Source organism: Babesia bovis, chromosome 1 (genome assembly GCF_000165395.2).
Source record: "Babesia bovis T2Bo chromosome 1, whole genome shotgun sequence".
In the NCBI taxonomy this organism is placed as follows: domain Eukaryota; phylum Apicomplexa; class Aconoidasida; order Piroplasmida; family Babesiidae; genus Babesia; species Babesia bovis.
The window spans coordinates 750862-777288 of NC_067396.1; the positions used below are offsets into that span (position 1 = coordinate 750862).

General features: G+C 38.0%; 16 protein-coding genes across 16 annotated transcripts; 5 read left to right on the forward strand and 11 right to left on the reverse strand.

Moving 5' to 3' along the window:
- Positions 1 to 8: 8 nt before the first annotated feature.
- BBOV_I004950 (Triose-phosphate Transporter family protein) lies at positions 9 to 1706 on the reverse strand. The gene has a single exon (XM_001609094.2). The coding sequence runs from the start codon at positions 1324 to 1326 to the stop codon at positions 268 to 270; it is 1059 nt and encodes a 352-aa protein (XP_001609144.1). The 5' UTR covers positions 1327 to 1706; the 3' UTR covers positions 9 to 267.
- Positions 1707 to 2130: 424 nt separating this feature from the next.
- BBOV_I004960 (Triose-phosphate Transporter family protein) lies at positions 2131 to 3616 on the reverse strand. The gene has a single exon (XM_001609095.2). The coding sequence runs from the start codon at positions 3276 to 3278 to the stop codon at positions 2220 to 2222; it is 1059 nt and encodes a 352-aa protein (XP_001609145.1). The 5' UTR covers positions 3279 to 3616; the 3' UTR covers positions 2131 to 2219.
- A 457-nt stretch (positions 3617 to 4073) lies between these two features.
- Positions 4074 to 5456, reverse strand: BBOV_I004970 (Triose-phosphate Transporter family protein). The gene has a single exon (XM_001609096.2). It carries the CDS (start codon positions 5223 to 5225, stop codon positions 4077 to 4079), a length of 1149 nt encoding a protein of 382 aa, XP_001609146.1. The 5' UTR covers positions 5226 to 5456; the 3' UTR covers positions 4074 to 4076.
- Positions 5457 to 6336: 880 nt separating this feature from the next.
- BBOV_I004980 (Pyridine nucleotide-disulfide oxidoreductase/NADH dehydrogenase family protein) lies at positions 6337 to 8108 on the reverse strand. Its single transcript, XM_001609097.2, has 2 exons — positions 7824 to 8108; positions 6337 to 7788 (listed from the first exon to the last, which is right to left on the reverse strand). The coding sequence occupies exons 1-2, from the start codon at positions 8054 to 8056 to the stop codon at positions 6339 to 6341; spliced, it is 1683 nt and encodes a 560-aa protein (XP_001609147.1). The 5' UTR covers positions 8057 to 8108; the 3' UTR covers positions 6337 to 6338.
- Positions 8109 to 8162: 54 nt separating this feature from the next.
- Positions 8163 to 11778, reverse strand: BBOV_I004990 (ankyrin repeat domain containing protein). Its single transcript, XM_001609098.2, has one exon. It carries the CDS (start codon positions 11687 to 11689, stop codon positions 8165 to 8167), a length of 3525 nt encoding a protein of 1174 aa, XP_001609148.2. The 5' UTR covers positions 11690 to 11778; the 3' UTR covers positions 8163 to 8164.
- Positions 11779 to 13053: 1275 nt separating this feature from the next.
- BBOV_I004995 (uncharacterized protein) lies at positions 13054 to 13841 on the forward strand. Its single transcript, XM_051767331.1, has one exon. The coding sequence runs from the start codon at positions 13570 to 13572 to the stop codon at positions 13771 to 13773; it is 204 nt and encodes a 67-aa protein (XP_051623870.1). The 5' UTR covers positions 13054 to 13569; the 3' UTR covers positions 13774 to 13841.
- A 34-nt stretch (positions 13842 to 13875) lies between these two features.
- On the reverse strand, positions 13876 to 15258 carry BBOV_I005000 (uncharacterized protein). Its single transcript, XM_001609099.2, has 3 exons — positions 14890 to 15258; positions 14565 to 14852; positions 13876 to 14529 (listed from the first exon to the last, which is right to left on the reverse strand). Exons 1-3 carry the CDS (start codon positions 15148 to 15150, stop codon positions 13879 to 13881), a joined length of 1200 nt encoding a protein of 399 aa, XP_001609149.1. The 5' UTR covers positions 15151 to 15258; the 3' UTR covers positions 13876 to 13878.
- Positions 15259 to 16448: 1190 nt separating this feature from the next.
- Positions 16449 to 17572, forward strand: BBOV_I005010 (RLL sequence motif containing protein). The gene is made up of 5 exons (XM_001609100.2): positions 16449 to 16532; positions 16625 to 16890; positions 16928 to 17063; positions 17099 to 17413; positions 17456 to 17572. Exons 2-5 carry the CDS (start codon positions 16690 to 16692, stop codon positions 17551 to 17553), a joined length of 750 nt encoding a protein of 249 aa, XP_001609150.2. The 5' UTR covers positions 16449 to 16532; positions 16625 to 16689; the 3' UTR covers positions 17554 to 17572.
- On the reverse strand, positions 17563 to 18145 carry BBOV_I005012 (putative integral membrane protein). Its single transcript, XM_051767483.1, has one exon. It carries the CDS (start codon positions 18058 to 18060, stop codon positions 17569 to 17571), a length of 492 nt encoding a protein of 163 aa, XP_051623905.1. The 5' UTR covers positions 18061 to 18145; the 3' UTR covers positions 17563 to 17568.
- Positions 18146 to 18340: 195 nt separating this feature from the next.
- Positions 18341 to 18741, forward strand: BBOV_I005014 (uncharacterized protein). The gene is made up of 2 exons (XM_051767041.1): positions 18341 to 18491; positions 18528 to 18741. The coding sequence occupies exons 1-2, from the start codon at positions 18453 to 18455 to the stop codon at positions 18738 to 18740; spliced, it is 252 nt and encodes an 83-aa protein (XP_051623903.1). The 5' UTR covers positions 18341 to 18452; the 3' UTR covers position 18741.
- BBOV_I005020 (putative integral membrane protein) lies at positions 18561 to 19797 on the reverse strand. Its single transcript, XM_001609101.2, has 4 exons — positions 19025 to 19797; positions 18922 to 18987; positions 18734 to 18887; positions 18561 to 18699 (listed from the first exon to the last, which is right to left on the reverse strand). Exons 1-4 carry the CDS (start codon positions 19760 to 19762, stop codon positions 18563 to 18565), a joined length of 1095 nt encoding a protein of 364 aa, XP_001609151.2. The 5' UTR covers positions 19763 to 19797; the 3' UTR covers positions 18561 to 18562.
- BBOV_I005025 (uncharacterized protein) lies at positions 19772 to 20696 on the reverse strand. Its single transcript, XM_051767512.1, has 2 exons — positions 20427 to 20696; positions 19772 to 20390 (listed from the first exon to the last, which is right to left on the reverse strand). The coding sequence occupies exon 2, from the start codon at positions 20282 to 20284 to the stop codon at positions 19904 to 19906; it is 381 nt and encodes a 126-aa protein (XP_051623874.1). The 5' UTR covers positions 20285 to 20390; positions 20427 to 20696; the 3' UTR covers positions 19772 to 19903.
- Positions 20697 to 20791: 95 nt separating this feature from the next.
- BBOV_I005030 (GINS complex family protein) lies at positions 20792 to 21584 on the forward strand. Its single transcript, XM_001609102.2, has 4 exons — positions 20792 to 20954; positions 20989 to 21084; positions 21120 to 21307; positions 21343 to 21584. Exons 1-4 carry the CDS (start codon positions 20886 to 20888, stop codon positions 21575 to 21577), a joined length of 588 nt encoding a protein of 195 aa, XP_001609152.1. The 5' UTR covers positions 20792 to 20885; the 3' UTR covers positions 21578 to 21584.
- A 19-nt stretch (positions 21585 to 21603) lies between these two features.
- On the reverse strand, positions 21604 to 23200 carry BBOV_I005040 (Major Facilitator Superfamily protein). The gene is made up of 3 exons (XM_001609103.2): positions 22889 to 23200; positions 21758 to 22851; positions 21604 to 21723 (listed from the first exon to the last, which is right to left on the reverse strand). Exons 1-3 carry the CDS (start codon positions 23169 to 23171, stop codon positions 21628 to 21630), a joined length of 1473 nt encoding a protein of 490 aa, XP_001609153.1. The 5' UTR covers positions 23172 to 23200; the 3' UTR covers positions 21604 to 21627.
- A 747-nt stretch (positions 23201 to 23947) lies between these two features.
- On the forward strand, positions 23948 to 24804 carry BBOV_I005050 (ubiquitin conjugating enzyme family protein). Its single transcript, XM_001609104.2, has 3 exons — positions 23948 to 24198; positions 24292 to 24495; positions 24638 to 24804. Exons 1-3 carry the CDS (start codon positions 24049 to 24051, stop codon positions 24770 to 24772), a joined length of 489 nt encoding a protein of 162 aa, XP_001609154.1. The 5' UTR covers positions 23948 to 24048; the 3' UTR covers positions 24773 to 24804.
- Positions 24805 to 25140: 336 nt separating this feature from the next.
- BBOV_I005060 (ubiquitin conjugating enzyme family protein) lies at positions 25141 to 26136 on the reverse strand. The gene is made up of 4 exons (XM_001609105.2): positions 25994 to 26136; positions 25740 to 25957; positions 25443 to 25646; positions 25141 to 25300 (listed from the first exon to the last, which is right to left on the reverse strand). Exons 2-4 carry the CDS (start codon positions 25887 to 25889, stop codon positions 25166 to 25168), a joined length of 489 nt encoding a protein of 162 aa, XP_001609155.1. The 5' UTR covers positions 25890 to 25957; positions 25994 to 26136; the 3' UTR covers positions 25141 to 25165.
- Between the last annotated feature and the right edge of the window lie 291 nt (positions 26137 to 26427).

Below are 26427 nucleotides of genomic sequence, written 5' to 3' on the forward strand. Positions count from 1 at the left end.
CTCGCACAAGTGGAAAGTGAACACAGGCAAACCCTGAGAAATTACTCATGCGATTGTGAGTATATGGTCCGCTTATAACCTGCACTATTCGCAAGTGACGCAGGAATACACTAACGATCATTATGGCGATAAAAGCAATATGATGCCACATGTGACCCGTAACAATTTCGTCCAGTGGGTCGTGTGTACATTCCACCAGTTAACGTAATGGCAATCAACTCCAATTGAAGATTAATCAAATTGTTAGCTGAGTAGCAATCCCAATGTTTACTTCACAAGCGAATACAAGAATGTTCCTAAGACGGCCGTAACCATACCTAAACAGCCTAATAACGTAACTTCATTTTTGAAAACAATAATTGATGTCACAATAAGCAACACACGCTTAGCCGTGTTGGCCACCGAATACGTAACCTGGTTGATCTGCCCAAGACAATAAAAGGCACTGTCATTAGACATAAAATAGAAAAATGATGATGCGATACCATAAAAGATAATTTTTGTCTTATCCCAGGAGTCCATATTTTCAGTGGACTCCAACCAAACAGGAACCCATTGATTAGCCTCAATAAACAATACACAGGGAAGTGCAAAAATTGAAGCAATCAAAGTCAATATCATGTATATGTTGTTAGCAGTCAAATTCTCTCCAATCTCCGCCTTGTTCTTCATCGTAATCTTAGCCAAAATAGAACGCATCGCACCAGTTATATTGGATAACATGGCAAATAAAAATGCAAGCACGTTAAAATCAAGTTCCTTTACAGATGCTAAAGCCACACCGCCAATAATAGGAATCAGGGACAAATAAGCATAAAGATTCAAAAACTCACGAAGGAATATAATGGAAAGCACAGCAGTAATCACAGGCTCCAAAGCTTTAACAATGTGAGTGAATGATATGGCCCCAAGACCCATGGAAATGACAGAACCTACATGGACGAAAAAATGACAAACACCAATCGGAAGGAAGGAAATGCAGAACCTTTTCAAACTGTCAAAGTGTGGCTTAGACCTAATATTCAGCCCCCAATAAAACAACATAAAAAACCAACCAGCAAGTAGTTGTAAAGCACTAATAGTCCATGGTAAAGGAACTGAATTCAAAAAAAGCTTGTTAAATACAACATATAACGCATTCTGAGCATACCAAAGAATGAAATATAAAATAAGCCACCAATCAAGGTTCAAAAACCAGTCCTTCCAAGTAGGTGGGCTTGTTTTCTCCGAGAATGCCGTAGCAGGCAAAGCGTTCTCATATTCCACGTCTTGAGTATTGGCAAATGTCACCTCCGGAGCATCCTTCTTCGACTTTGATATTTCCATGGCGATATCGAAAAGATTAACAGTATGAAAATGACCCGATTAATACAACACACTACATCCAAATTTGTATGTTGATGCAAAATACACTTCAGAGTACCTACAGGAATTTGATGATGCTGTTTATTACTACAGAATAAACAGCATTCAACGACCTTCCAAAGTGTAACTGAATATCAAACCAAAAGAATAGCGCGTATGCAATTAAGTATATGTAATTGCAGCGATTTGACCTAAGACACTACCAAATATCACAACAACAATATGTCACAAACATAACATATATTAATGAATAGAGGTAGACAATCTAAGAATAATTAATCTGGATCAATTTTAAAACTTTTATAATGCAGCTTGTCATATTATAATAAATGTATGATGATGAAACAACCACATTCGATCAAGGTTGCAGTGACAATTGTGGGCGCTGCATATGATGGGGATATTAGAAGATTCCACGCTTCTCTGTAGCTACACATATGAAAAATACTGCTTTTAAGCTACATTTGCTTTATATATCCTGTGTTTAGGTATGGTCGCTTAGCATTTTTACTCACGTCAGCTGTTTTGTATTATTCATTACATGTGTGTAGACAAAAGAGGGAACTATAATTCTGTAGATCCGTGAAATGTCGCTTTGATAATTTTGCAACTGCATACTATTAGTTTCTAATGTCGGAAAATGCCAGTAGACATTTTTCATTTGCGCTAAAAACGTCTTATTGAAACGACATCTTTCCCATGCTAGCTCCTATGTACACACATTCTCATAATACTTATATCAATAGAACCGATGGGCAATATAATGGGATTATATATAATTTAAAGGTATTATAGGTTCATTGCAATCCATCGACATCATTTCAGTCAGTGATGCAAATATGTTCAACAACCTATCAGGAAGTAGTTTTTGACGTTTCTTGCGACACTGGTGGATCACCGAACGTCGCCTGGTCTGGTTCTTTGCCCAATTCGAGATCTTTATCGTCTGCCTTAGTGACTTTTTTATTGAAAAATCCTTTGCTGCTTAGGGAATAGAACAAAGCACCAATAACTGCCATTGCCATCCCAACGTATCCTAAAGGAGTCACCGGATTTTTAAAGACAATAATAGAAGTGGTGATAACGAATACACGCTTCAGAGTATTAGCCACAGAATGACCCACTTGATTCAATTGACCTAGACAGTAGAAGGAGAAGTCATTGTATACAAAGTACGATACACAAGCAATAAAACCCCTCAATAACAAAATTGATATGTCCCTCCCAGTCAAATTAGCAGTGTGCTCATCCCAAACAGATTTCCACTTATATGCCTCGGTACACAACACTATAGGAACTGATATGATACCACAAATAACGGTTAATATCAAATAAATGTTAGGCGCAGAAAGATGTTCGCCAATTTCATCCTTATTCTTCATCGTAACCTTTGCGATAATCGAACGGCTAGAACTACCTAAATTGGAAACCATCGCAAATAAAAAGGCCCAAATTTTAAAATCAATCTCTTTTACTGAAGCTAAAGCAATTCCACAAACAATGGGAATCAAAGATAAATAAGCATAAAGGTTCAAAAACTCACGAAGGAATATAATGGACAGCAAAGCAGTGAGTACTGGTTCCCCAGCCTTTACAGCTTGAGTAAAAGATACAGCACCGAGACCCATGGAAATGACAGCTCCATAGTTAACCAATAAATGACATATAGCCAATGGAACCAAGGCCGTAAGAGCACGTTTCCAACTCTTGAATCTAGGAAGTGGCCTGTATCCTACAGCCCAATACAAAAGACTCGATAATGCACCCATAATCATAAGACACGCACTAAAGGTCACCCCTAAAGGCAAAACGTTCAAGAATTCCTTTTGCTGTACCACATAGATACAATTCAGCGTGTACCACATGGCAATGCATCCGGTAACACGCCAATTGAATTTTCGAAACCAATCCATCCTTGTCTACGAATGCGTTACGTGAAAACTATAGTTAGATTGTCGATCGATCTCATCAGCCTATGGAATAACGCAAAATATTACCGTTTAGACAAGGTTGTATATCCACTTGGAACAAAGAGAAACAAATGATTGGATTAGGTCTCAAAATTGCCAACGATCATAGAAGTTCAAAAAACACACCTTTATCTGAAATAACATAATTATATGTGTACAAAATATAGAGAGAGAATAGCGTAGAAGTATGAATAAAACAAAAATGTGTAACATGCATGAATAAATAACAAGAATTAATATATATCGCCAAATTGTACATGAATAAATATTTTGGAATGACTAGAAGCCTCTAGGTACTTATGAACATTTCCTAAAGGTACGAAGTTAGCAATAAAAGCCAACGCAACCCCCATGATCAGGACGCACAAACGATTACTGGCGAAAATGATTCATTAAAGACATGAAACGCTATTATCTATTTTAATATTAAAACATTGCTAACCAAAAGGTGTGTTAAAATAGCAATGAATATACATTGCCCTTGCCATGGCAACATTGATGTGGTTATGATAAAAATATACGCACAACGGGAAATGTAAATATATTGAACATATTTTGATCTTATTCAAAAATGAAAGATCTCATTGTAAGTAGTATGAAAAAAATAACTATGTAAGCAGCGGTAAGAGGAAGATAAAGTATTCGTTACTAACTACAACGCCGTATGCAGAACAACTGCCATTTAAAGGCAACCACATATACCTAACACGATTTATATTAAATGATACATATTTTGAGGTTTTATTCTAATGCTACCTCTTGTTTTCTAGGTCTCGAACATATTCCTTGCTTCGCAAGCGAATATAAAAGACCGCCTATAATAGCAGTAGATATACCCACGTAACCTAAAACATTGACTTCATTTTGGAAAATGATGATTGATACAATAATAACCACTATCCTCTTCATGGTGTTTAGCACAGAGTACGTCACTTGATTCATCAGCCCCAGGCAATAGAACGCAAAGTCGTTGTAAACGTAATATAAAAATCCACACGCGATGAATTGGAAAATAACAATGCCTTTATTGTATGTAGTCATCTCGGCAGTTGATTTAAGCCACGTCTCTTTCCAATACGGAGCTTCAATTCCCAATGATATGGGAAGACAAATACATGAAGCTACCAATGTAAATAACATATATATGTTGGTAGGAGTCAAATTTGTCCCTATAGTTTCATCTTCAAAATCGATTTTCTTCACAATGATCGCTCGGAAAGCTTCGAACACATTAGATGCTAAAGCACAGAAAAATGACCATGTGTTAAAGGAAAGCTCATTCGCAGAAGATATGGCAACACCAGCTACAATCGGAATCAGCGATAAATAGACATAGATGTTCAAATAGTCTTTAAGGATCAAAATTGAAAGAACTGCCGTTGCCACTGGCTCTGCAGACTTAATGACGGTAGTAAATGATACGGAACCTAGTGCCATAGATATAATTGTTCCACAGTGTAAAAATACAGTAACCAATCCCAATGGTATAAAGATAGAAATAAAGGACCGTACGTTGGGAAAACGTGGCATCTTACGAAATCCAGTTCCCCAAAATACACCGGCAAAAAGCCAGCCTACCAAAAATTCAAATGAACAAACCGTCCACGGAAGGGGCAACGCATTTAAAAATGATTTGCTTGTCATAATATGGGTAACATTGAGCCCATACCAAACAATAACTGCCGACCACAACTTTACGTGCTGAAGCATGTTACTCCTAAAATTGCTGCTGCCAGTAGATTCGATGTGAACAGTGTCGCTGGCGTCTGTCATCGCTTTATTCTCTGTGATATCCACCTTGTGTACAAGCTCCGATAATACTTCAGGTGCGGAATCCTTATTGCCGCTCTCAATAGAGGTATTAGGCCCGATTTCCTTATCGTCAGCCATTGCTTTTATGAATGAGTGTGTTATGTGTTACGAAGAAGAAGTCGTATTGCGAGTTAACTAGCTCTAGATTCTGTACAAGCTGCCCAGCATTCCTCTACAAAAAAGAATGTAAAGTATTCAATATTGGATACCCCTCTTTTGGAGCGTATTTCGATATAATAACATAAAAAATAAATGTGTGGCGATAATCACACAATTGCGCCACCTGAGGAAAAATAGCTGCACATGTACTTGCGGTTAGATGTAGAGCAAAGCTTTACAACTAGCCGTTAGCACTAGAAGATGTTACCCATCATTGCATAATTTTAATACAGCATCCTCATTGGTGAAGTCAATCCAATAAATACGGACAAATTCATGCACTAAATATTTCGGGAAGCGCTGCTCCGTGATTCCAACAGCCAGTAAAACAACATAACACAGCCGAAGATATACTTTCTCCAGGTATAATAGACAACATAATATTGTACGAAAGCTCAAGTACTCGGATACTATGTTATTTTCTGTCACCACTTCACAAAAGCGCCTAACATTCATTTTATAGGGAATGCACATTGTACTCCATTGCTCCTTATACCCCAACCATCGCTTTATATAGCTCCAGGAACGCTAAATATTTATAAAGCAGCAGCAATGATCGTCTGGGGAACTGAATATGTAACAAGCACATTTAACCTAAACTGGCACTGCCACAGATTAAGAAATGATACTTATCCGTTGGTTACCTTGCGCATCAAACAAAAAACAAACCTAGTAAGGGCATGGTTTCATTATCAGTAGTCTAGATCTATAGTCGTTAGAAAAAATAAACACTAAGTACAGAATAGGCATAAAGGTAGGTACTCAATAGCCAGATTTCATAGGCTGGACTAATGGTTAAATCAAAACTAAGTTACCACATATTATTATCTATATGAAAAAGAAATTCGATTACATATTTTGGTATGCCATTCCTTAATGGCTACCGTCTCACTTCCTGTGACACTCACTCATTTATATATAGCAGACATTATGTTATAATGATCAAACAACACAACTTATGTTATTGTATAAAACGATATATATTCATAAATCACAAGAAGCATCTACTAAAGTAATCATCATTCATGTCAATCATTTCCCAAACGAATGTTGTTTTGTGATAAGGTGCCTACCATATAGTGTTTGCACCAACGAATCTCCCAAGTAGCAGAACCGCATCTTGCCAGAAGGAAACATTGTCAAATAAACGCCCAACCAAAGTACAAATGCCTTTATACCACCATTCAGCGAAAAATGTGGAAAGTTGCCAACTACATGATTCCCACCAATAGAAGCTAAAGAGCCTTTCCATACGTCGTTAAACGCTGCAGTGCCTTGAATGTTAAAACCTTTGTTGAATAGATTAGCAAGATAAACGCTCTCCTGCTTGGCATTCTGTGCCGTAGGAAATGGTGGCATGTATCTAGAATCAATATAATCCATTAGTTCAAGCAGCTGCTCCTTAGGAGGTTTCTCACTAATACTCAGTTTATTTAAAAATTCGACGAATGCAGGATCCTTAGGGTTAAGCTTATTGGAAGACACTTGGGGGAATCTCCAACTTAATGTTTTCAAATTTCGCAATAAAGCATCTGGAGTTGTACCACCAATAGCCTTTGACACCTCATCAAAGTGCTCCGATAACTTGTCCGGAAGTATCTTGCAGCAATCACCAACAGCAAATATGCTGTGGTCACCAGTCCCACGCAAAGCCAAATGCTGATCTACCAACAACGCACGCGGGTTGTTTTGTACTTTAAAATGAGCGCGAACTTTGTCGACAAGCTCCAATTGTTTCAACCCACTGGCCCATAAAACTATTCCGCACGGCATTGTGACTGTCTCGCCAGTAGTAGCGTCCTTAACTGTACAGTCGTTTTCCCCGACAGCACAAACCTGCTTTCCCAGCAGTATGTTAACGTCTTTGGCAGATAACACACGGTCAGCGTATTGAGAATTGCCAAGTGAAAATGTACCCAAAAGACGCTGACCTCCTTCTACTATGGTAACCTTAACATAGGAAGCCACAGCCGGGAATGATTGGGCCATTTTGTTTAAAAGTATTGCGATTTCCCCCGTTGTCTCAACACCAGTAGGACCTCCTCCCACGATTACCAGATGCAGTAGTCGCCGCTTTTCTTCTTCGCTGATCCCAGGAAGTGAAGCCTGTTCGAAATTCGATATGATCTTCTGGTATATAATATTTGCATGCTCAACTTCTTTCATGAAATAAGCATGCTCAGCTACACCGGGAATACCGAATGTATTCGATTCAGCACCTACAGCGATGACCAAACGGTCATAAGGAAGATTCACCCTAGTATTAGGGTCAGAGGCAGAGACGCAGTAAACTAATTTGGAATGCGGATCTACATTTACGCAACTCGCATGTACGAAGTTAAAAGACCCCTTCCTGTGCTTCTGCACAAAAGATGAAAAAGGAACCGTACATGTTTTAGTAGAAATACGTCCAGAGACTAATTTAGGTAACAGTGGTGTAAATGTAAAGTAATTCCTCGGCGATACAACTTGAAGATCAAACCTGCAAAACATAGATAATACGTAACAGCACCTAACTTCGATAAATCAAGGTTTTTAACAAAGAACAAAGAAGACCAGCCAGTTCCGAGAACAACTATGCGTTGTTTATGATCCCTTTGTTCAGTGGTTGAAGAAAACGTTCTTCTAACCGACACATATCTTGCCCGAGTAAAATATAAAAGAGAATATGTGTACGTATTTAATGAACGCCCCTTCATGCAACAGACAGATGAAGCCATTAGCTGAGATGAACGCAACATGACCTCCATGTGTAGCCTTACATTCACCGATAGCAAAAATCAAACAGTCGCACGAATTAACTGTACAACAATTACATACATTATACAAAATTCAACCGAAGAAGGCTCTATGCTAATCTAACGCGTCTCTGTGGGTGTGGGTATTACACCCATATGGCGACCCGTTGAATCCGATGTGCCATCCTCGGCACGTCGAAGTAATTGTGTAAGAAACTGAATAGCCCTAGTAACAGCAAATATAGCATCTGTATCGTCATTGAAAATACAATCAGATGCTATCTTCTCCGATACCGCCCTGCCCTTCTGCAATACAGCATTTACATTGGAAACGTTAAGCCTTTTGAAGTTCTCCCGTGGATCAAAGCGGTTGCTATTGGCTTCCATATAATCTTGCCACTTCTGACATAAAACTTGTGACGGCGCTGTGTTAGACCAGACGTATGCTTCCTTAGCGCTTGTGTGTTCGGCCAAGTATTGCGCGATCTGTACCGCTTTAGCCAACCTTGTAACCAGTACGTCCAATGCTAATGTGCATCCATTGGGTGAGTCAGGCGTAGGTCTATAAATCCCAGAAACAAGAGCATGCCATATAGATGGACCACGCTTCTGGGCATCTCCTGAGCAAAAACTCCTGAAAGTTGTATCCTTTGTTGACGTTTGCCTAACGTAAGGTTCAAGAAGCAATTTCACTGTTTTCTCATCAAGAGCGTATATGGCTAGGTGGATGGGTAATTCACCAGTGTTTAATGGAATGTTCTGTTTGGCCCCAAAACTTATTAATGTCTCACATACTTCAAGGTGCCCTCCAAGCGCAGCCAAATGTAGTGGAGTAGCACCGTCAAGGTTTATTTGATTAACGTTACCGCTCACCCTAGCCAAATATTGCACTAAGTTACGTTTTCCTTTAGATGCAGCGTAATGCAAACAAGTTTGACACTTGAAGAAATTGTGGGTGCGTGCATCAAGAATTAAACTCTTAACCGATACGTCCGAAGAGAGGAGCCACATTAAGCTCGCAAGTCTAGGTTCTATATCCCCTTTGTACTTCGCAATTATATCGTCTAGCTTATCAGCACATTCAAACATTAATCGACATATGATTATCTCATTTTTTATCGCTTGGGTATTACTGTCGACAGGAACAGACGCCATAGCCATTAATGGCGTTATACCTAATTCATTCCCACCAACTAGAGATATTATCAAGTTGACAATAGTCTCTTCGGCCTCATCAGTGGTTTCATTTTTCGTTAAAAAATCAAATGTCTTTGCAACTTTAGCGACAATCGATTCAGTTATAGCTTTCACAAGTTCAACGTTGCCATTAGATGCAGCAATGCCCATTATACTTAGACCGGTACCCATATGGACTATACCACGTGACTCCACGGACATTAGCAATTCCAAAACACCGTCATCAAGCACACCACTCTGAGCTGCCATAAAAGCAACTGTTGCCACGTTGTCAGGAGAAATAACATCCACCTTGCCTCGTGAAGAAAAGTGAATTGATGGTATTACACATTTCCCAGTTACCAACTTGAAAATCTCCATGTATCTACCAGGAACGTTAATAACAAAATGCGTTGATAAGCTTGGAACATGTATATTCATTTGAAATGCCAAAGATCTGCATTTCTGCATATGCGATAATGCTTCACGTGACCCAGCACCTGCCAACACTGTCCAATTCCAAAGGGCTGCATAGGCTGCCTCCATCGTCATCTTTTTGAACTCTATGTTCTCTTTGCGATTTACACGGTCACTCAGCACCAACTGACCCATTAAATCCGCTAGTCGCGAATATAGATGAGCCTTCTCGTGGCATACTAAAGGCATCATTTCCTCTGCCATAAGCACTGCAGCTGTCAAATGAATTAGTGCCTCAGTAATATTCGATCCAGCCTTGTTCATATTAATACCAGCAAGCATTACATGAGCGTTATACAGAAGATAGTGGTTCGTATGTAATACACCAGCCCATCGCCACAAAAAACCCTCGAGTATCTTCTTCGCAGTCAAATAGTGTCCACAACTTTTAAGACGATGCACACGTCGAAGCGTATCTTCCGCCTTACTCTGCAACATATTGAGATCGTCCTGCTGCAGGGTGGAACATCGTTCGCAAGACCAAACATACTGATTCTGCATCCTATATTCTGCCGTTGACATTGAAGTAGCGTCATTAACTCGCTCAACATGACAAAAAGACGTTATACAACTGCTACAGCGTATAGAGCATATGCCCGGCATTTTGTTAACTACAGGGGCATCACCCATCTCAGAAGATAAATACAATCCAACAGACCAAAACTCAACGTTTTGCTTAAATGATGGTAAATATTTATCCAACGCAGTATTGATGTATAACCTGGTTCCAGGTTCCATAGCGTAAATGGAACGTATCGATATTTTGCCATCCGAGTCAAAGTTAACACTAAGTGTAGGAGTAACCGATTGCTGAAGATTAAAAAAATCTATACTAAAAGCAACACCGCCTAATTTAATACTCTCCGACCCTATGTAGATCTCAGGAGATATTGCCAAACTTTTAGTCCACAACACTACTATTAAATGCACAAGTTCCCTATGCGTAAGAAACAAACAAAACTGACCACCAAGTTCGTTCAGTAAAAAATGCGCAAATGTTTGTATATCTTCTAAAACCGATTTGTGCCTCTTCTCAATTAAGGAGTAATTCACCTTAAAATCAAGAATGCGCTGTAGAATATCATCGCTACTATAAGATGCAGTGTTTCCAGATATTTCGACAGGTTTGTGGCTGTTTATATCCCTACATAAACCGCAACGTATAAGTGTTCTCACCACCAATAGTACAAAAGTCTCATTCAGCATATTTACCGCAAACGATTTTAATTTCACCAAGTATTCGCATTCTAATGTATGAACTGCCCCGTTATTTAAAAAACACTCTTCGGAACAAAACGCATACGGGCACTCATAAGGGTTGCACGGACACGCTATAAGAGTATTATTCTCATAATACAAATCAGAAACGTGATTGATGGTACAAAGACAATGAAAGCAACTGGTGTATTCTGCAACCTGGAATTCCCCGTCTTCTCCAGACCTGGTTTCCATACTCCAAGGAGATGTGGCAAACGGTTGAATTCGCATGACCAAACTCCCTTGCTTTAATGCTATTTTGGTAAACATTGTACTCCCCCTATAATCAATTGCATTGTTAGATTGATTGAAATTGACCATATGCTCTGTGTATCCCATTTGCGATATCCATTTAGACCATTTCTCTTCTATGTTACGTAAAAAAAGCATTTCCTTAAAAACTACAGGAATGGGCATCACTTCAACAAGAAGATGACGCCTGGCCAAATATATCATATCCAAAGTCTCCTTATATTCATTTGTATCCATCTCTAAAAAATAAAGGCGACAGTGGAGCTCCCGAATTGCTTCTTTCCATCTCCGCTTTTCAATCAATTGTTCCCCTCTCGTCTTGTACATACGCTCATCTCTTATATCATTAGACGATCCTGTGGAATGGTTTGAAGAGGACGAATGTACGGTAACGGCTTCTTGAGATGCTTTTTCCTCAGGAGCCGCTGCACTAATGGGATCTTCATGGCTTGACATACAAGAATATCGTTCTTCATTTAACATAGTTGGAATTATTTATTAAAAAGTTGCCGAACGATGTGTTATCTATTTACGTCGATGTGTTAATAATAAAGATCAATCAGCGCTGGTGACGTCATGAGGGATAATCATCAAATACACATATCGACCTGATGTATTAAACTATTACATGATGTGTGGTTTTTAATGTTAAATATGCATCTAAATCTTCATTATGCAAGCTTAAAGAAGGTACACCATTGATAATCATAAAAATCTATGTCCTATTTATTAGTTGTAAGGTAAAATAGACAATAACACCCCGTGGAATATAACATGTGGAACAGATGCGTTATCAATAATACATTATATAGAGATAATAATATCTTATCCATCTTGTTGGATTATACCAGAAGGCATATAAAACTGTAGATGAATTTTTACATTGGTAAGGCATACAATTTTGTCTTATTGGCTTAGTGCACGCATTTCACAATAAAAGTTGCTTGTAGCATATATAATAAATATGATGTTCACTTATGTAAATCGGCATCCATAAATCATGCGATTTCAAGATATTTGGTCCAGTTGACCGTTGTGGAATCACGGGTGATTGATATAAAGTTTACTATTGTAATGATGCACGTATGAATTGTGCGCAGCAAGGGGGATTCATAGGATTGTAGTGTGCAAATGCCTTGTCAAAATTAAACGCCAGTACCTGATAATGCAAGTTGTGATGTAATATTTACCGCAAACACTCTTAGTACGATTTGGTATTCCACCACTTAATATTTGCCCAAATCGACTTCTGTATAATTCAAATAAATGAAACCAATTTCGAATACAACTGGTAGAGACGTTATGTCCTCCGTTAATAGACTATTTCATCAGACATAGACTTGTCTATATTGTAATATCGACCGATAAAAGTTAGACACAATTGTATATAGGCGCATTGCAATATTTCTGAGGGTGTACGGAAATCTTTGCTTCCATCGCGTACTTGGATATCCAGTGATGTTATAATTATTCCACTTATCTGACCTAATTGCATCTAGCTATATATATATATATATATATATATATATTGCTGTAGATAAAAAATACCGTTAAGGATTTTATATCAAACGATAATATATAACAACACCATTATTCATTCTGATATGAGTTCTACTCAACGTGCGTGCTTCATGATCATTTATTAGCACGGACATACTATTACATTATATCGTATAATCCATCTGGCGCATATGCAGCAATAAATTCACAAAGCGTTTAATAGGATGATTCATGTAACGTGCATACGCGTACCTGGTATTTTATCATTTTATTAAAAGCAAACCATACGTATTAGACAATTAAAGGGGAAATGCCCAATCTAAACAAATTTAATGTCTACAGATGACAATCTATAAAAAGAAGTTGCTAATAATCTAAATGGTATTAAAACTCAACGGTTAATTAGTTATAGGTAGCACACACTGGATTTCGTCATAGCGTTATGAAAAAGGTTATTATCTATATAGGTTACTTAGTCTGATCAAATTGTTATAGATGTGAATATATACACTAGCGCTGAAAACTAGAAATGAAACGTGATCTAGATGGTCCATACGCCACTTTGACTGTTAGAGATATACATTCATTAACCTTTCCTATATTTTAATCCACAGGTTTTACAATCACCAGCCAATGCTTTGATTAATTGATACTATAGATGGAGGTGTAGGATCAACTCCAAATTTCCTGCATATCCCGCATAACAAGAGCGTTTTAACTGGCAATGATATGCGTTGAACTATTGAAATCATCGGTAATTGCACTCATCTTGTGATTGTATTCAACATCATTTTGGTAGGTAATGTCTTTACATTGTGGGATAGTGAATTCACACTGTTACGCATATTTTTGCCCCTGGACCAATGTTCCTCGTTGTTCTAAATAAAGAAATATACCGTATCCAAAAATGTTATTCTACAACAGCCAATATAACAAGTTTGATTTCAAAAAAAACAGATTATAGTGAAATGACATGTATTTCCCAGCACGTTTGTTGCCGAAGACTATTCAATAACCAACAACCTAAAATGGCAAATAGAGTGATCTCAAAGATTCTAAGTGATTAGGATACATAAGATCTATGGATGATTTCAATGATATCAAAAACCAACAAAATAATAATAAACTATGACGATTATTACCATTTGTTAATAGAGATTGAAAATAATGATCTACGTTTTACCATATTGCGATAATTCCTTTATTTTGTTCTCTATTATAACTCTCGTTTTAACGACGAGGTTTGCCTCGTAACGCTTTAGATTTGCGATCTCTTCCACTTCCAATATGTCCTTAATCAAGTCCTTCCATTTGGAAAGGTCCTGAGTACTATTTTCGTTTAGGTCAAGCACAGCCCTTACAAGAACGCGTGACAAAGCATTGTGATTTAATAGCCCATGTTCAACAGCTTTTTTAGCAGCTCCAACATATGTACGGAAAAACAATATTGGTACCGATTTAAGGTAATAGTCATTAGGCATGCGTTGACCTTCAGGTCCTTCCTCAGGAGTAACACAATGCATAAACACAGCCCTAATTTTACCTGGAAAAAACTTAATCATCATTTCACCGGCCTCGAGATCTTTGTCTCCAGTATCTCCGATCCAAATGAACCGTGCATTACTGTTTTCATTACAAACATATTTATGCAATTTTCTGAAGTTGATAAACTTCTTTTCCCCTCTGGTTTCATTAAAAACCCACTCTTTTATGGTGGAATACAAAATTTTATTATCACAGTCAATTCCCCAATTCAGCACCCCTCTTTTTTCTGCCACCTCGCGAAGTCTCATATTTAGCGCGGAATCCACAGTAATGGGCACCTAAACTAATATGCAACAACTTTTCATCAACATACTTGGGGTATACGTGTCGTCAAGACGGCTAATAGTAACGGTTTGCGGTTTTTGCCCATCTTGTACATTGCCAACTCCAAAATAAATTGGAATGAACCTGGGTACAGCTCCCCCCGTCCATATTGTGTATCTACTCCTCCCAACGGCACATTGAAAAGTTTATATCCTCCACTAGATTTAACTGTATCATCGATATCAATGATGACCTGGGTGGGCCCCCATTCAAGACATTCATCATTGATGTCCAAAATACGATTTGCTACGGTTCTTTGAGCCTTCTCAACGTTGGCCTATAGATTTATGATGAGAACAGTCGACTCCACTTACACTTGCGATTCCGAAGGCGGTCTTTGGCGTTGACGCATCATTTGAAGCAGGTGGTGCGATTTGTGCAGCATCACTAGGTTGATTCGATGATGTACCATCACATTGGATACGTGTATGTAATCCGATACTACCCGCGCATTCAATAACAGTGGTATCATCAATGGCTTCGCTTTCACCGTTAATATGATCCATTTCATTAGGCTGCGACACTGCTAGATTATACCTTTCTGCTATGAGTGATGCATTTTCTTTTACCTCCATAGCACACCAGGAATCTTATAGCAATCAAACAAAATTATTTGCTTATACCATATTATGTTTCACCTGCAACAATTTTTAATGTCAGAATATGTTCATAAGTATTGAGTAACTCTTCTATATATTATTCATTGCTAATACTATATTAATCGTTTTATAGAAACCAACATAAACCTTCATTAAGCGTCAACTGATAGTTGTTATATGTGCAGCACACACCTACGCTATGAATATCACCTATCAACATTAAACCTAACGTATCACCATCATCATGTTGTTATATAACGTGCTGTCGAATGAAACATTATAAATAGTGATCTCCCTACGTGGCACTACGGCCGCGTGACACAATAAACTTTTTCCTAACATAGTGCAAAGCATGGGAAATCAACTCCAATTGACAGCATATGGTATTTAAAGGATGTTATAAATCCATTTGGATTGTCGAATTGTGTAATCAAGCGAGTTTTACATTTAATAGCATCGGACACACACCGTGTAGAAGACTCTGACACGTCAGCAATATCACAGTCACGATTTCGTTGAATAAGTTTTTGATTGGTATCATTCTACCTCTGGACAATCGGTATTTGACGTCATTTATATCTGCATTGTTACACATTCCGCAATTGCTTCAGTAGTATCTGAACTAATCGAATTATGAGATCGTTTGTGAGACTATGTAATATTATCAACATCTTAACATTAGTAGACACAGATGTATTACAGTTTTCAAGCATGTGAATACTGTGGTGACCTATTCACTATGCCCATCCATGCCTATTCTGTACTTAGTGTTTATTTTTTCTAACGACTATAGCTCTAGACTACTGATAATGAAACCATGCCCTTACTAGGTTTGTTTTTTGTTTGATGCGCAAGGTAACCAACGGATAAGTATCATTTGTTAATCGGTGGCAGTGCCAGTCTAGGTTAAATGTGCTTGTTACATATTCAGTTCCCCAGACGATCATTGCTGCTGCTTTATAAATATTTAGCGTTCCTGGAGCTATATAAAACGATGGTTGGGGTATAAGGAGCAATGGAGTACAATGTGCATTCCCTATAAAATGAATGTTAGGCGCTTTTGTGAATGTTTGATAATGAAAGCTATATGTAAATTGGCTTATGTAGTAGCTTATAATTTAATTGATTTATGAATTTGTTTGGTCGCGTTAAATAAACGTCGCATTTTTTTTCATTTTATCAACGGTGATGTGTTTTACTTCCTTTTTTATGTAATATCTATAACATTTTATAATTGGCAGTATAACGTTTTCTTATGATGGTAGTATAACGATCTGTGAATGTGTACCTTTAACCTAAATGGAATCCACGTGTTTAATTTATCCATGCACATGACGTATTAAACGGGAGAATTCCACGTAGGTTTATTAACAATATCACAAAACACTATATCAATATCATTTAACGCATACCATTTCTCGCTTGTTGGTAAATACTAATCGCTCCATAGGTTCAATTTTGTCATGCATATCATTCAGTTAATATTCCTACAAGTGTTATTATACTGTATAAATTATGTGTAAAGTTATAAATAGTCAGCGCTTTCTTGAGCGTAAGCTACGGGCTGTTAATATCGATGTTCCATCGAATATAGTAAAAAGTTTTAAAGTCTTAGTTTTGAAGCTAGAGGAAGAATACATAAGGCATTACACTATTGTAGAACGCCAGACGCTAAGAGATCTAAATTCCATCCACTGGGTTCCATCGTTGAGAAGGGTAAGCATTTTGAGGTATCAATATCACCATTGTTCAGTATTGCAACTCACTAGGAGTTAGCATTAGTGATAACTTTTTTATAAACGACGATCTTACACTTGAAGGAATTTTTTATATATTGAATAAATTAACTTCGATAGCATTAGAAGAAGAGTATGTAGATTTAGCGTCAGGTGATTACATAACATTTCGTTAAAATGATTGTCAGATTCTCAACTAGAGTCTTTTGATAATAGCAATTACTTGGACTTAGCCCATCGTAATTTGGATATAATGAAAGAAAAGGTCAATCATATATTTGAATGTCTTGATATACCACCATTAGGAAGCCACAGTTCTGTTGGGGAAGTCCGTTCAGCCATAGAACTCCTATTAGAGTTATTTTATAGATGGTCACATGAAACATCGAAAGGGAATACGCAAGATGTGGAATTTATGATAGATTTGGGTGAGGTTCCTTCTGGTATAATATCAGAGAAACGAACTGTAGTCACAGCTACTCGTATATTACGTGCACTTCATTGTAAGTTGTAGTTTCACTGAATTTCATATAATTGTTGTGTAGCTAAAGAACTTTCGAGGCTGCAGGACGAAATAATATGGCTCACAGAGAGATTCCAACAGTTAACGGCAAATCCATGCACCAACATTAAGTCATCATAATATATTATTGGAATATTACTTCTTCAATTTTGCGTATTTCCGCATCTGTAATTCTATATTGTTTTGCAGCACCGGTCCATATAAACGTGCCATCAGCTTCTGACGTAGTGTTGGTGAAACTACAACCCTTTGTTGGAGGTAAGCGCGGTCTACATTGGGGTTGAGCTTGAGAATTGCCTCACGCATAACCCGATTCGCATATAAGGCGTACTCCCGGAAGCAAGTTTGTTCGCCTTTAATAGCAATTTCATCTTTACCGGGTGGATAAATAGTAGGCAACCAGTATGCGATAAACACCGTAGTGATGGGTGAACAGAAAGTGTGGAACACCCACCACTTCCACGGAAAGGCGTCAAATGTGATGTTTAAGTACGTGTAGTCAAGTACAACCAGCATGAGTTGGAGGGGCAACAAATAGTATGTGATAGAGCTATTGTTGACACATTGCCAAAACATTCGAGGTGCTATTGCTTTTAAAGACCAACTACTGGTAGTTACTCTGTGCATAAATCCGTCTTGTTTTCAGATTAGAACATAGTAACATTGCATAAGTAGATTTCACCTCTAATATACACACCCACATTATAACTGCGAAGTACGCATGGTCCCGAACTAAACACCATGCCTATCATGAACCAAAATTTTGTGCTATTGGATGACACAAGTAGCTGTAGTCTAAAGTACTGGAAAACGGTGTACGTCGATTGTTAGTAGTATATTGAGATCTCTTATGTCGTAGAGGTAGCCCATATATATTAAGGAGTTACAATGATAAGTAGCTCCAGGTAAATCACTTCAACGTGCACTACTTGGTACAACCGATCGGCTTCTGCCATTAAACATTCCTTCATGCAGCAGACCAATTGGTGTGCAAGCAAAAAACGAGACCTTTTGGAGACATGTACTTTGTTTTAAATTATAGGAGTACACAGCTAAATGTAAGCTTTACTATGGTATTCAACAGAACGTTATAGGTCTCGAGTGGGATTCGTCACAATCTTAATATACTTTATACTCGATGCCTATATATGAGCATTTTAGTTACAACCACCGCAAAAAGGAGGCAAACAAACGCTATAATTGATATCACGATGAAGGCAGCGTGGCTGTTTTCAAAGCTGTTTACAACGTTCATACCGAAAAGCCCTGCAAAATGGCATAAAATGATAAGACAACTAACCGGATAAGCAAGCGCCAGCTGCAAAGGCTGTGCTGAGGATACTGCATATGAGCTCAAATCGCATCATTTCATTACGTATAATGGCAAGTGCGACTGTTATATGTTTCTCTAGCTCAGTTAATGATGTTCCCAGAGTCCGTGAGCGCCGTGCCATCTGTTTGTAAATGTAGGAGCAAATAAAACATTACCTGATCAACTTCCTGATCGAAATATTCCAAAAGATTCTCCAAATCGCGATTTACAACCCTCTCCGCCTGAAAATATAAATATACGCTCATCCATATAACATACAAAATCAGAAAGCTGGGCTTCAGGTCCATAAAACGACATGTGAGTCTTGAATTCCAATAACTTTATAGCATCTTCATCATTCAAAAATTCATCCATCATTTCAGTAAAGCCTTTTAAAATTTCACACATATTGACAACAGGCTGCTTTAAATTGTGTAGTACCATGTTTATTTCTTGGTAAGGACGCTTCCCCAAAAGCATTTGCTCCACAACCTTAAACTTTTCCTCAATTGCAGTCATATCTTCATTTAATTGTACCAGGGCAGCGTTATAACAACATTCTAAAACTTTCACTTCGAAGGGAAGTGTCAGATCAATAGACACCTCAATATCATCGGTACCTCCCCTGCATTGACGCCGCGAAGATGTAATGTCCACATATTGAAGGTGATATTCGCGTGTGATATTACACAAGGTACGGAGAAATCCATCCAAGTTCATATTTCCGTTGGCAACAACCAAGACGGAGTCATGAAGTATAATAGCAGACACCGGATACAATCGTGCAAGAATGCATTCAAACCTTGAATCAATATTTGCAATATAATCACTATCAGACAACAGCTGCTTACAGTCCCTATAAGTGATGAATCCGTTGGGCCTTATACCGGAAACACGGCATGTCCCTTTCACCTTGTATAGCAGCTCTTGGCATGACAGTTCATTCATAGCCATGCTTCCGCCACGAATCTCTATCACCACATGCTTGCTATTCACAATAGGCGTACTCAACAACATTGTGCTTCCTATAGTTTCATGGTTGGATGCCACCATTATATGATAAATAGTCGATCCATACACCCCGTTACTGAACAGAAAATACCTCAATAAAACAAAAATCACGATTCATATCAACAATAAAAAATAGCATAAGAGCCTTTAATCATCTTCGAACAAGCTGTCTTCAGCCATCCCACCTGCAGTGAACTCAGGTATATAGTTTGTATCATCAACAGCGTCAATTATACGCTTCCGACGAGTTCCACCGCTTATACGCGAAAACACCGGGGATATAACATCGTCATTTATGAACTTAGTTATCACATCGTGATTATGAGACTTAGATTGAATTGTCGTATCAACATAATCTTCCCCTGTAGCTGTTCCAGAAATGTCTGATCCATACGTAGCTAGTTTAATTGGTACTATTTTAGATGGATCAACCGTTGAACTTCCTTTATCTTGGGGAATTTTATGATTTACCGTATCCCTTATTTTAGACGATGGTTCAGCCAATTGACCCTCCCGGCACACATCCATCCACACCGCGTATACATCGATTGCTTCATCTAATAGTGTAACCCGTGTAGAAAACTTTACACCACATGTTCTACAATTTAAAAGTCCAACGCCTGATTGATTATCTCTAGGTACTATGAGGACGCTATACTGTGCCACTTACATTTTCACAGCCACTGATTTTTCATGTTGGCAATAGTAACACAAAAATTCTTTATCTGGTTTACCACGACGCTTCTGCAACAATTGAGTCCGACTCAATTGAACCGTTTTAGTATTACAATGGATACCTGATGCGTATAATGATTTGAGGCATGTCTTGCGAATAATGGAAATTATTTCATATAATATTTATCACTGTCGTGTATTCAGATAGTTTCTGGTTGTATGTTCTGGATGTTGGAATCCCAGCCTCACTTGCTGGTGCAATTCATAACCATCCCCTATTTCCTATCGTTACTTTAGAGTTAATACACTCAGATAGAATGGATGAGATAGCAAACGTATCCATCTGTGCAATGTGTTAGCGATTGATACAATATTAACACAGTATAACATGGTGTAGTCTTACACATTGCACTGTTAGACGGTGGTAATCAAGGTGTGTGGTTACTTAAGGACTATGATGGACAAACAAGTTGAGGAGATTGTCGCAAACAATCGCGGAAGATCTCGGCACATTGATTTTCTGGTGGGTATATCTTCATGGTTTTTATTATCTGTAGAAAATACCCTGCAAGGTTATATGCCCATTACCGGGAATGGCTTTCCTTTCTCCTAAAGCTTTGGAAGAACATAGGCTAAACATACGAATTGATGAAGTAAGCCTATTGCAAGGAGTTTTTATATCCATCAGGTTTTACCGGAAGATGATTTAGACTTGCATCTTTTCTATGCAAAACATCTTTATACGAGTGGATTGTGTAAAATCAGCTTTCCAGCATACTATAATAACGTTGGGGCATTGCTTGCGGAACCAACTGCCACAGCTCTAGGGTTGCTGTCTCCCTTCTATTTTCAACTTGGATACGAACTCTGTAATTTGTTGGTAGAGCTTTCATATTTAAAATAATGCACAGGCTACCGGAGAACGAGTGGCCAATAGATAATTTCCATAAGATATTGAAGGAAGCTGAATGTAAAAGACGTCTTTATCTGCTACGACGCAACGACACGTGCGATGATACTTTCCTCATGGGACTGACATTCGAGGAACGCAAACTACAGAGCGTATTGATGCATGGCGATAGTAATGCGTTAATCACGAGTGTGACGTTGAACAGCATATCGAACTTTTATGGTTTTGAAAATTAGAATGTCAGATTACTGCACATGTATTCCGTGAATGTATTTTACATGTGCATTTAGACGGTGATGTGTCCACCACAACCTCTCTTAGAACGAATTACTGAGAGGTATATGAGTGTAGCACTCAGTAAGGAGGCAGCTCCCATATATCCCTGAACACATCTGAGACTAATGGTTGTTACCTACCATGAATAAAAAGGACAATGGGCGGAAGCGCTGTTCTTTAGGGAGAGTATTTAAGCTTAACCCCCAATTGTAAAGTGGTATGTTGATCAAAGAAACCAATCCCGCACAACCAAAGATCAGCGTAACTAATGCACCGAAGTACTGGGATGGGAACCTTGTGTTTACGTAACAATAGGCGGTAGAAATGCACAGCGAACCCGCCAAAAGGTAAAAGCAGCATGCCACAATCTTCATTGCATAAACATCAAAGACAGTAGATGTATAGTACAACAATGCACACAAATGCAAAAAGTGCATAACAATGGCAGGACCAACTCTGTCCATAAGCGCACCCAGAAATGGGCCGGGCACAAAAGTCAATATGTTGAAGTACTTGAATACACTGGTAGCATCGCCGCCATCACCCGATGCCACAAGAAGGTCACCTTGTGATTTGTTGACAAATTCGATGGCGGGCATAAAAAGACATACAGCAGCGCCAAGAATTAGAAACTCCAGCAATTGTGGGCTGTTAAACCCATTCTTTATAGATTGTAACACATTTGGTTTGTTACCTTCATTAGTCTCCACAGCGTGTCCTAGCTCATAACTAGCCTCTTTTCCATTTATCTTCTCCGATGGTGGAACAGGGATGACAGTGGGCATAATGAAGAATCCTGAAACAAAGCAGAATACATTGGATATCAATATGTAACATATACCGATTATGTAAAGATGTTCGGCTTTAAATCCTTCAACATTATATATCCATGACAAAAGAGTAGGCACGAAAAATGAAAGCGAACGGCAGGAGCCCATAATAGCTATAACAGTAGATGAGCCATTAGGAAAGTATTTGCTGACTGAAAGCATGGGTATGTAACATGCCTCACAACATAAGCCAACAACAACAAATGACAAGCGAAGTACCACGGGACTCTTAGGAAAACAGAAAATAGATAACCACGCCAAAATAGAGAAGAACTGACCCACTAAAAAGCATATGCGAGGGCCAAATCTATCCAACAGCCATCCTCCAAGGAATGAACAAATAAAATGGGTGGAATACGCAAGTGTATACAAGTTGTTGATGCCACCTGCTCTTTCGGGGCAATCTGAACATGCCAGTATCATAGAACAAAAGAGACTCACCTATATATTGAACGCCATATAAAGTTTTGTACGTTGCTTCAATTCCATCCTTTATTTCACAATAATCTGCAAAAGCGCCCGCCTTGTATAGTATCTCTTGGAGGCCATTCCATCCCCAGTAGATACATCCAGCAGAGAGAATATAGTATAGATATATTGCAAGCCGTAATATAGGGCTGATGCAAGGTACTGGCATCAACTTAGGGTCTACTATTTCTATGCCAAAACTCTTTGTTTTGGTAGATTCAGCCTCGACTGTTGGGGCCATCATGATAACAGCCATATAAACACCCAATATACTTACACATTTAGGCAAACCACTTGTATTAGCCGTGAAGCATTAGTTAAAATGTATCAATGAGCATATTATGCCACGTATGACTGCTAAACTCTTTGATCATGGGGTATCAGCAGACCAACGCGTAATAGTGACTATTAGTTGTACTATATCATGGCGTATAAGTAAAGGTGTAATTGTGTCACTAGTGTTTAACTGTTTGTGATTCTTTTAAATATAATAATGGTCATGAGAAGGTATCATTTACGTGATCCTCTGTGTCGTAACAGGTGGTTACACATGTCTAGATTCGTTGTATACCTTTCTCATGCATTTAGATATACCGTGTTGTTTTTTGTTTGTATGGACTTATGATTTTTGCATAATGTTGTGTTCGCGAAATCGGATGGCAACGTCTACCTTTTCCCGTCGGCAAATCGCACATTTTGTATTTTTCGTATGAAAAGTAGCATAGAAAACCAAACATATGAATTCATTTTAAAAATTGGGGACATATATCATGGTATTTTTAATTATCTTTGTCGCATGTTCTAATTTACCAATCAATAATCATATCGTACACACTACACCCTCAAGAAATACGTAATGGAGCAAGTCAATAATCTCATTAACAATAATTTCCTGTGTCTTATTTGGTGTAGTTTCCATCACTTTTGCAACTAGTAGCTATACTAATCCTCATGTAATCATAAATGTGTAACCATTTTTGACCCGTCACATTGTCGATCCTTCAACTTCAAACATAAATAATAAACTGGGTACAATTTCGTACATTGGAAATCAAATCGGTGTAGATACACTTTCTTCTTATTATAAAGGCATAACGTAGGCTGGTTTGATGACTGCCATTTAGCAAAATTACATGGATACAATCGCAAGGAAACGGCTCTCACAAGAGAGAGCAGACTGGAGGCGTGACCATCCTATAGGATTCTCCGCAAAATACGCACCATTACCAGATGGTAGTGGATTTGATATTATGAAATGGATTTGCCGAATTCCGGGGAAAAAGGTTTGTCATATACCTTCCAGTCACTTATTTCTACGATATCGCTATTTTTTGCATAAATAAAAATTACGCCTGTTTTATGATGCATTTATACAGGGGTCCATGTGGGAAGGTGGTGAGTATACCTTAACTATGGAGTTTACCGACGACTACCCAAGCAAACCGCCCAAATGTAAATTCACACCTGTACTATTTCATCCAAATGTATACCCTTCAGGTACAGTATGCTTATCTATACTAAGTGAAGATAAGGATTGGAAACCATCTATTACAATCAAGCAAATTCTCCTGGGCATTCAGGTTTGTATTTGCATAAGACGTACTTTTATTATATTCTATGTGTAAAGGGATACTTATATTAGTGAGTTAGCGGTGTATAATACACGAAACATTAGAATTTGATGAATTCGATTGAGTAAGCAAAAAACTAAGGAATATGCAGGATTTATTAGACAATCCTAACCCTCTATCACCTGCGCAGGCGGAACCATACCTTTTATTCGTGAAAAACCGCGATGCCTACAACGCTAGAGTGCGTAAGCAAGCTTTAGAAAATGTCCCAGCCGCATTCAACTGAGTTTTCAAAGACCATAAGACCCCTACCGGCTACTTTATTTATTAAGCTTACGTATGCTTTATGCGGCATATTTGTCGTTAAATGAACTAAATTTATGAAAGAGTTACTTCACTTAATTTTATAGAATGAAAATATGGTATAAATTGTTATATAAGGATTCTATAAGCACGTTTGTTATGCTACCGGATATTTAAAAACTTATGCGGAATACATAAACTTTTATTAGCGACCCAAAACACTAACGATAAAGAGTCCCTAGTTTGCAATACTACTTATTAGTAAATAGTGATACCTTGAGTCAATGTGGTAGATATGAGGTTTTTAAAATAAAAATTACTGATTTAACATATAATAAATAAAGTAGCCGGTAGGGGTCTTATGGTCTTTGAAAACTCAGTTGAATGCGGCTGGGACATTTTCTAAAGCTTGCTTACGCACTCTAGCGTTGTAGGCATCGCGGTTTTTCACGAATAAAAGGTATGGTTCCGCCTGCGCAGGTGATAGAGGGTTAGGATTGTCTAATAAATCCTGCATATTCCTTAGTTTTTTGCTTACTCAATCGAATTCATCAAATTCTAATGTTTCGTGTATTATACACCGCTAACTCACTAATATAAGTATCCCTTTACACATAGAATATAATAAAAGTACGTCTTATGCAAATACAAACCTGAATGCCCAGGAGAATTTGCTTGATTGTAATAGATGGTTTCCAATCCTTATCTTCACTTAGTATAGATAAGCATACTGTACCTGAAGGGTATACATTTGGATGAAATAGTACAGGTGTGAATTTACATTTGGGCGGTTTGCTTGGGTAGTCGTCGGTAAACTCCATAGTTAAGGTATACTCACCACCTTCCCACATGGACCCCTGTATAAATGCATCATAAAACAGGCGTAATTTTTATTTATGCAAAAAATAGCGATATCGTAGAAATAAGTGACTGGAAGGTATATGACAAACCTTTTTCCCCGGAATTCGGCAAATCCATTTCATAATATCAAATCCACTACCATCTGGTAATGGTGCGTATTTTGCGGAGAATCCTATAGGATGGTCACGCCTCCAGTCTGCTCTCTCTTGTGAGAGCCGTTTCCTTGCGATTGTATCCATGTAATTTTGCTAAATGGCAGTCATCAAACCAGCCTACGTTATGCCTTTATAATAAGAAGAAAGTGTATCTACACCGATTTGATTTCCAATGTACGAAATTGTACCCAGTTTATTATTTATGTTTGAAGTTGAAGGATCGACAATGTGACGGGTCAAAAATGGTTACACATTTATGATTACATGAGGATTAGTATAGCTACTAGTTGCAAAAGTGATGGAAACTACACCAAATAAGACACAGGAAATTATTGTTAATGAGATTATTGACTTGCTCCATTACGTATTTCTTGAGGGTGTAGTGTGTACGATATGATTATTGATTGGTAAATTAGAACATGCGACAAAGATAATTAAAAATACCATGATATATGTCCCCAATTTTTAAAATGAATTCATATGTTTGGTTTTCTATGCTACTTTTCATACGAAAAATACAAAATGTGCGATTTGCCGACGGGAAAAGGTAGACGTTGCCATCCGATTTCGCGAACACAACATTATGCAAAAATCATAAGTCCATACAAACAAAAAACAACAC

Coding starts and splice junctions, on each gene's coding strand:
- BBOV_I004950 (XM_001609094.2), bottom strand. CDS start 1,326: ATGGAAATATCAAAGTCGAAGAAGGATGCTCCGGAGGTGACATTTGCC.
- BBOV_I004960 (XM_001609095.2), bottom strand. CDS start 3,278: ATGGATTGGTTTCGAAAATTCAATTGGCGTGTTACCGGATGCATTGCC.
- BBOV_I004970 (XM_001609096.2), bottom strand. CDS start 5,225: ATGGCTGACGATAAGGAAATCGGGCCTAATACCTCTATTGAGAGCGGC.
- BBOV_I004980 (XM_001609097.2), bottom strand. CDS start 8,056: ATGGAGGTCATGTTGCGTTCATCTCAGCTAATGGCTTCATCTGTCTGT. Junction 7,789..7,823: donor AAAAACCTTGATTTATCGAA/GTTAGGTGCTGT, acceptor TATGTTTTGCAG/GTTTGATCTTCAAGTTGTAT.
- BBOV_I004990 (XM_001609098.2), bottom strand. CDS start 11,689: ATGTTAAATGAAGAACGATATTCTTGTATGTCAAGCCATGAAGATCCC.
- BBOV_I004995 (XM_051767331.1), top strand. CDS start 13,570: ATGTTCCTCGTTGTTCTAAATAAAGAAATATACCGTATCCAAAAATGT.
- BBOV_I005000 (XM_001609099.2), bottom strand. CDS start 15,150: ATGGAGGTAAAAGAAAATGCATCACTCATAGCAGAAAGGTATAATCTA. Junction 14,853..14,889: donor CCGCCTTCGGAATCGCAAGT/GTAAGTGGAGTC, acceptor ATAAATCTATAG/GCCAACGTTGAGAAGGCTCA. Junction 14,530..14,564: donor TGACGACACGTATACCCCAA/GTATGTTGATGA, acceptor ATATTAGTTTAG/GTGCCCATTACTGTGGATTC.
- BBOV_I005010 (XM_001609100.2), top strand. CDS start 16,690: ATGTGTAAAGTTATAAATAGTCAGCGCTTTCTTGAGCGTAAGCTACGG. Junction 16,891..16,927: donor GGGTTCCATCGTTGAGAAGG/GTAAGCATTTTG, acceptor ACCATTGTTCAG/TATTGCAACTCACTAGGAGT. Junction 17,414..17,455: donor TATATTACGTGCACTTCATT/GTAAGTTGTAGT, acceptor ATTGTTGTGTAG/CTAAAGAACTTTCGAGGCTG.
- BBOV_I005012 (XM_051767483.1), bottom strand. CDS start 18,060: ATGCACAGAGTAACTACCAGTAGTTGGTCTTTAAAAGCAATAGCACCT.
- BBOV_I005014 (XM_051767041.1), top strand. CDS start 18,453: ATGTACTTTGTTTTAAATTATAGGAGTACACAGCTAAAT. Junction 18,492..18,527: donor ATAGGAGTACACAGCTAAAT/GTAAGCTTTACT, acceptor AGAACGTTATAG/GTCTCGAGTGGGATTCGTCA.
- BBOV_I005020 (XM_001609101.2), bottom strand. CDS start 19,762: ATGTTGTTGAGTACGCCTATTGTGAATAGCAAGCATGTGGTGATAGAG. Junction 18,888..18,921: donor TCGATCAGGAAGTTGATCAG/GTAATGTTTTAT, acceptor ATTTACAAACAG/ATGGCACGGCGCTCACGGAC. Junction 18,700..18,733: donor AGCTGGCGCTTGCTTATCCG/GTTAGTTGTCTT, acceptor GCCATTTTGCAG/GGCTTTTCGGTATGAACGTT.
- BBOV_I005025 (XM_051767512.1), bottom strand. CDS start 20,284: ATGGATGTGTGCCGGGAGGGTCAATTGGCTGAACCATCGTCTAAAATA.
- BBOV_I005030 (XM_001609102.2), top strand. CDS start 20,886: ATGATGGACAAACAAGTTGAGGAGATTGTCGCAAACAATCGCGGAAGA. Junction 21,085..21,119: donor TAAACATACGAATTGATGAA/GTAAGCCTATTG, acceptor TATATCCATCAG/GTTTTACCGGAAGATGATTT. Junction 21,308..21,342: donor GGATACGAACTCTGTAATTT/GTTGGTAGAGCT, acceptor AATAATGCACAG/GCTACCGGAGAACGAGTGGC.
- BBOV_I005040 (XM_001609103.2), bottom strand. CDS start 23,171: ATGGCTGTTATCATGATGGCCCCAACAGTCGAGGCTGAATCTACCAAA. Junction 22,852..22,888: donor ATATGGCGTTCAATATATAG/GTGAGTCTCTTT, acceptor TGGCATGTTCAG/ATTGCCCCGAAAGAGCAGGT. Junction 21,724..21,757: donor CATTGTCCTTTTTATTCATG/GTAGGTAACAAC, acceptor AGATGTGTTCAG/GGATATATGGGAGCTGCCTC.
- BBOV_I005050 (XM_001609104.2), top strand. CDS start 24,049: ATGGATACAATCGCAAGGAAACGGCTCTCACAAGAGAGAGCAGACTGG. Junction 24,199..24,291: donor GCCGAATTCCGGGGAAAAAG/GTTTGTCATATA, acceptor GCATTTATACAG/GGGTCCATGTGGGAAGGTGG. Junction 24,496..24,637: donor AAATTCTCCTGGGCATTCAG/GTTTGTATTTGC, acceptor AGGAATATGCAG/GATTTATTAGACAATCCTAA.
- BBOV_I005060 (XM_001609105.2), bottom strand. CDS start 25,889: ATGGATACAATCGCAAGGAAACGGCTCTCACAAGAGAGAGCAGACTGG. Junction 25,647..25,739: donor GCCGAATTCCGGGGAAAAAG/GTTTGTCATATA, acceptor GCATTTATACAG/GGGTCCATGTGGGAAGGTGG. Junction 25,301..25,442: donor AAATTCTCCTGGGCATTCAG/GTTTGTATTTGC, acceptor AGGAATATGCAG/GATTTATTAGACAATCCTAA.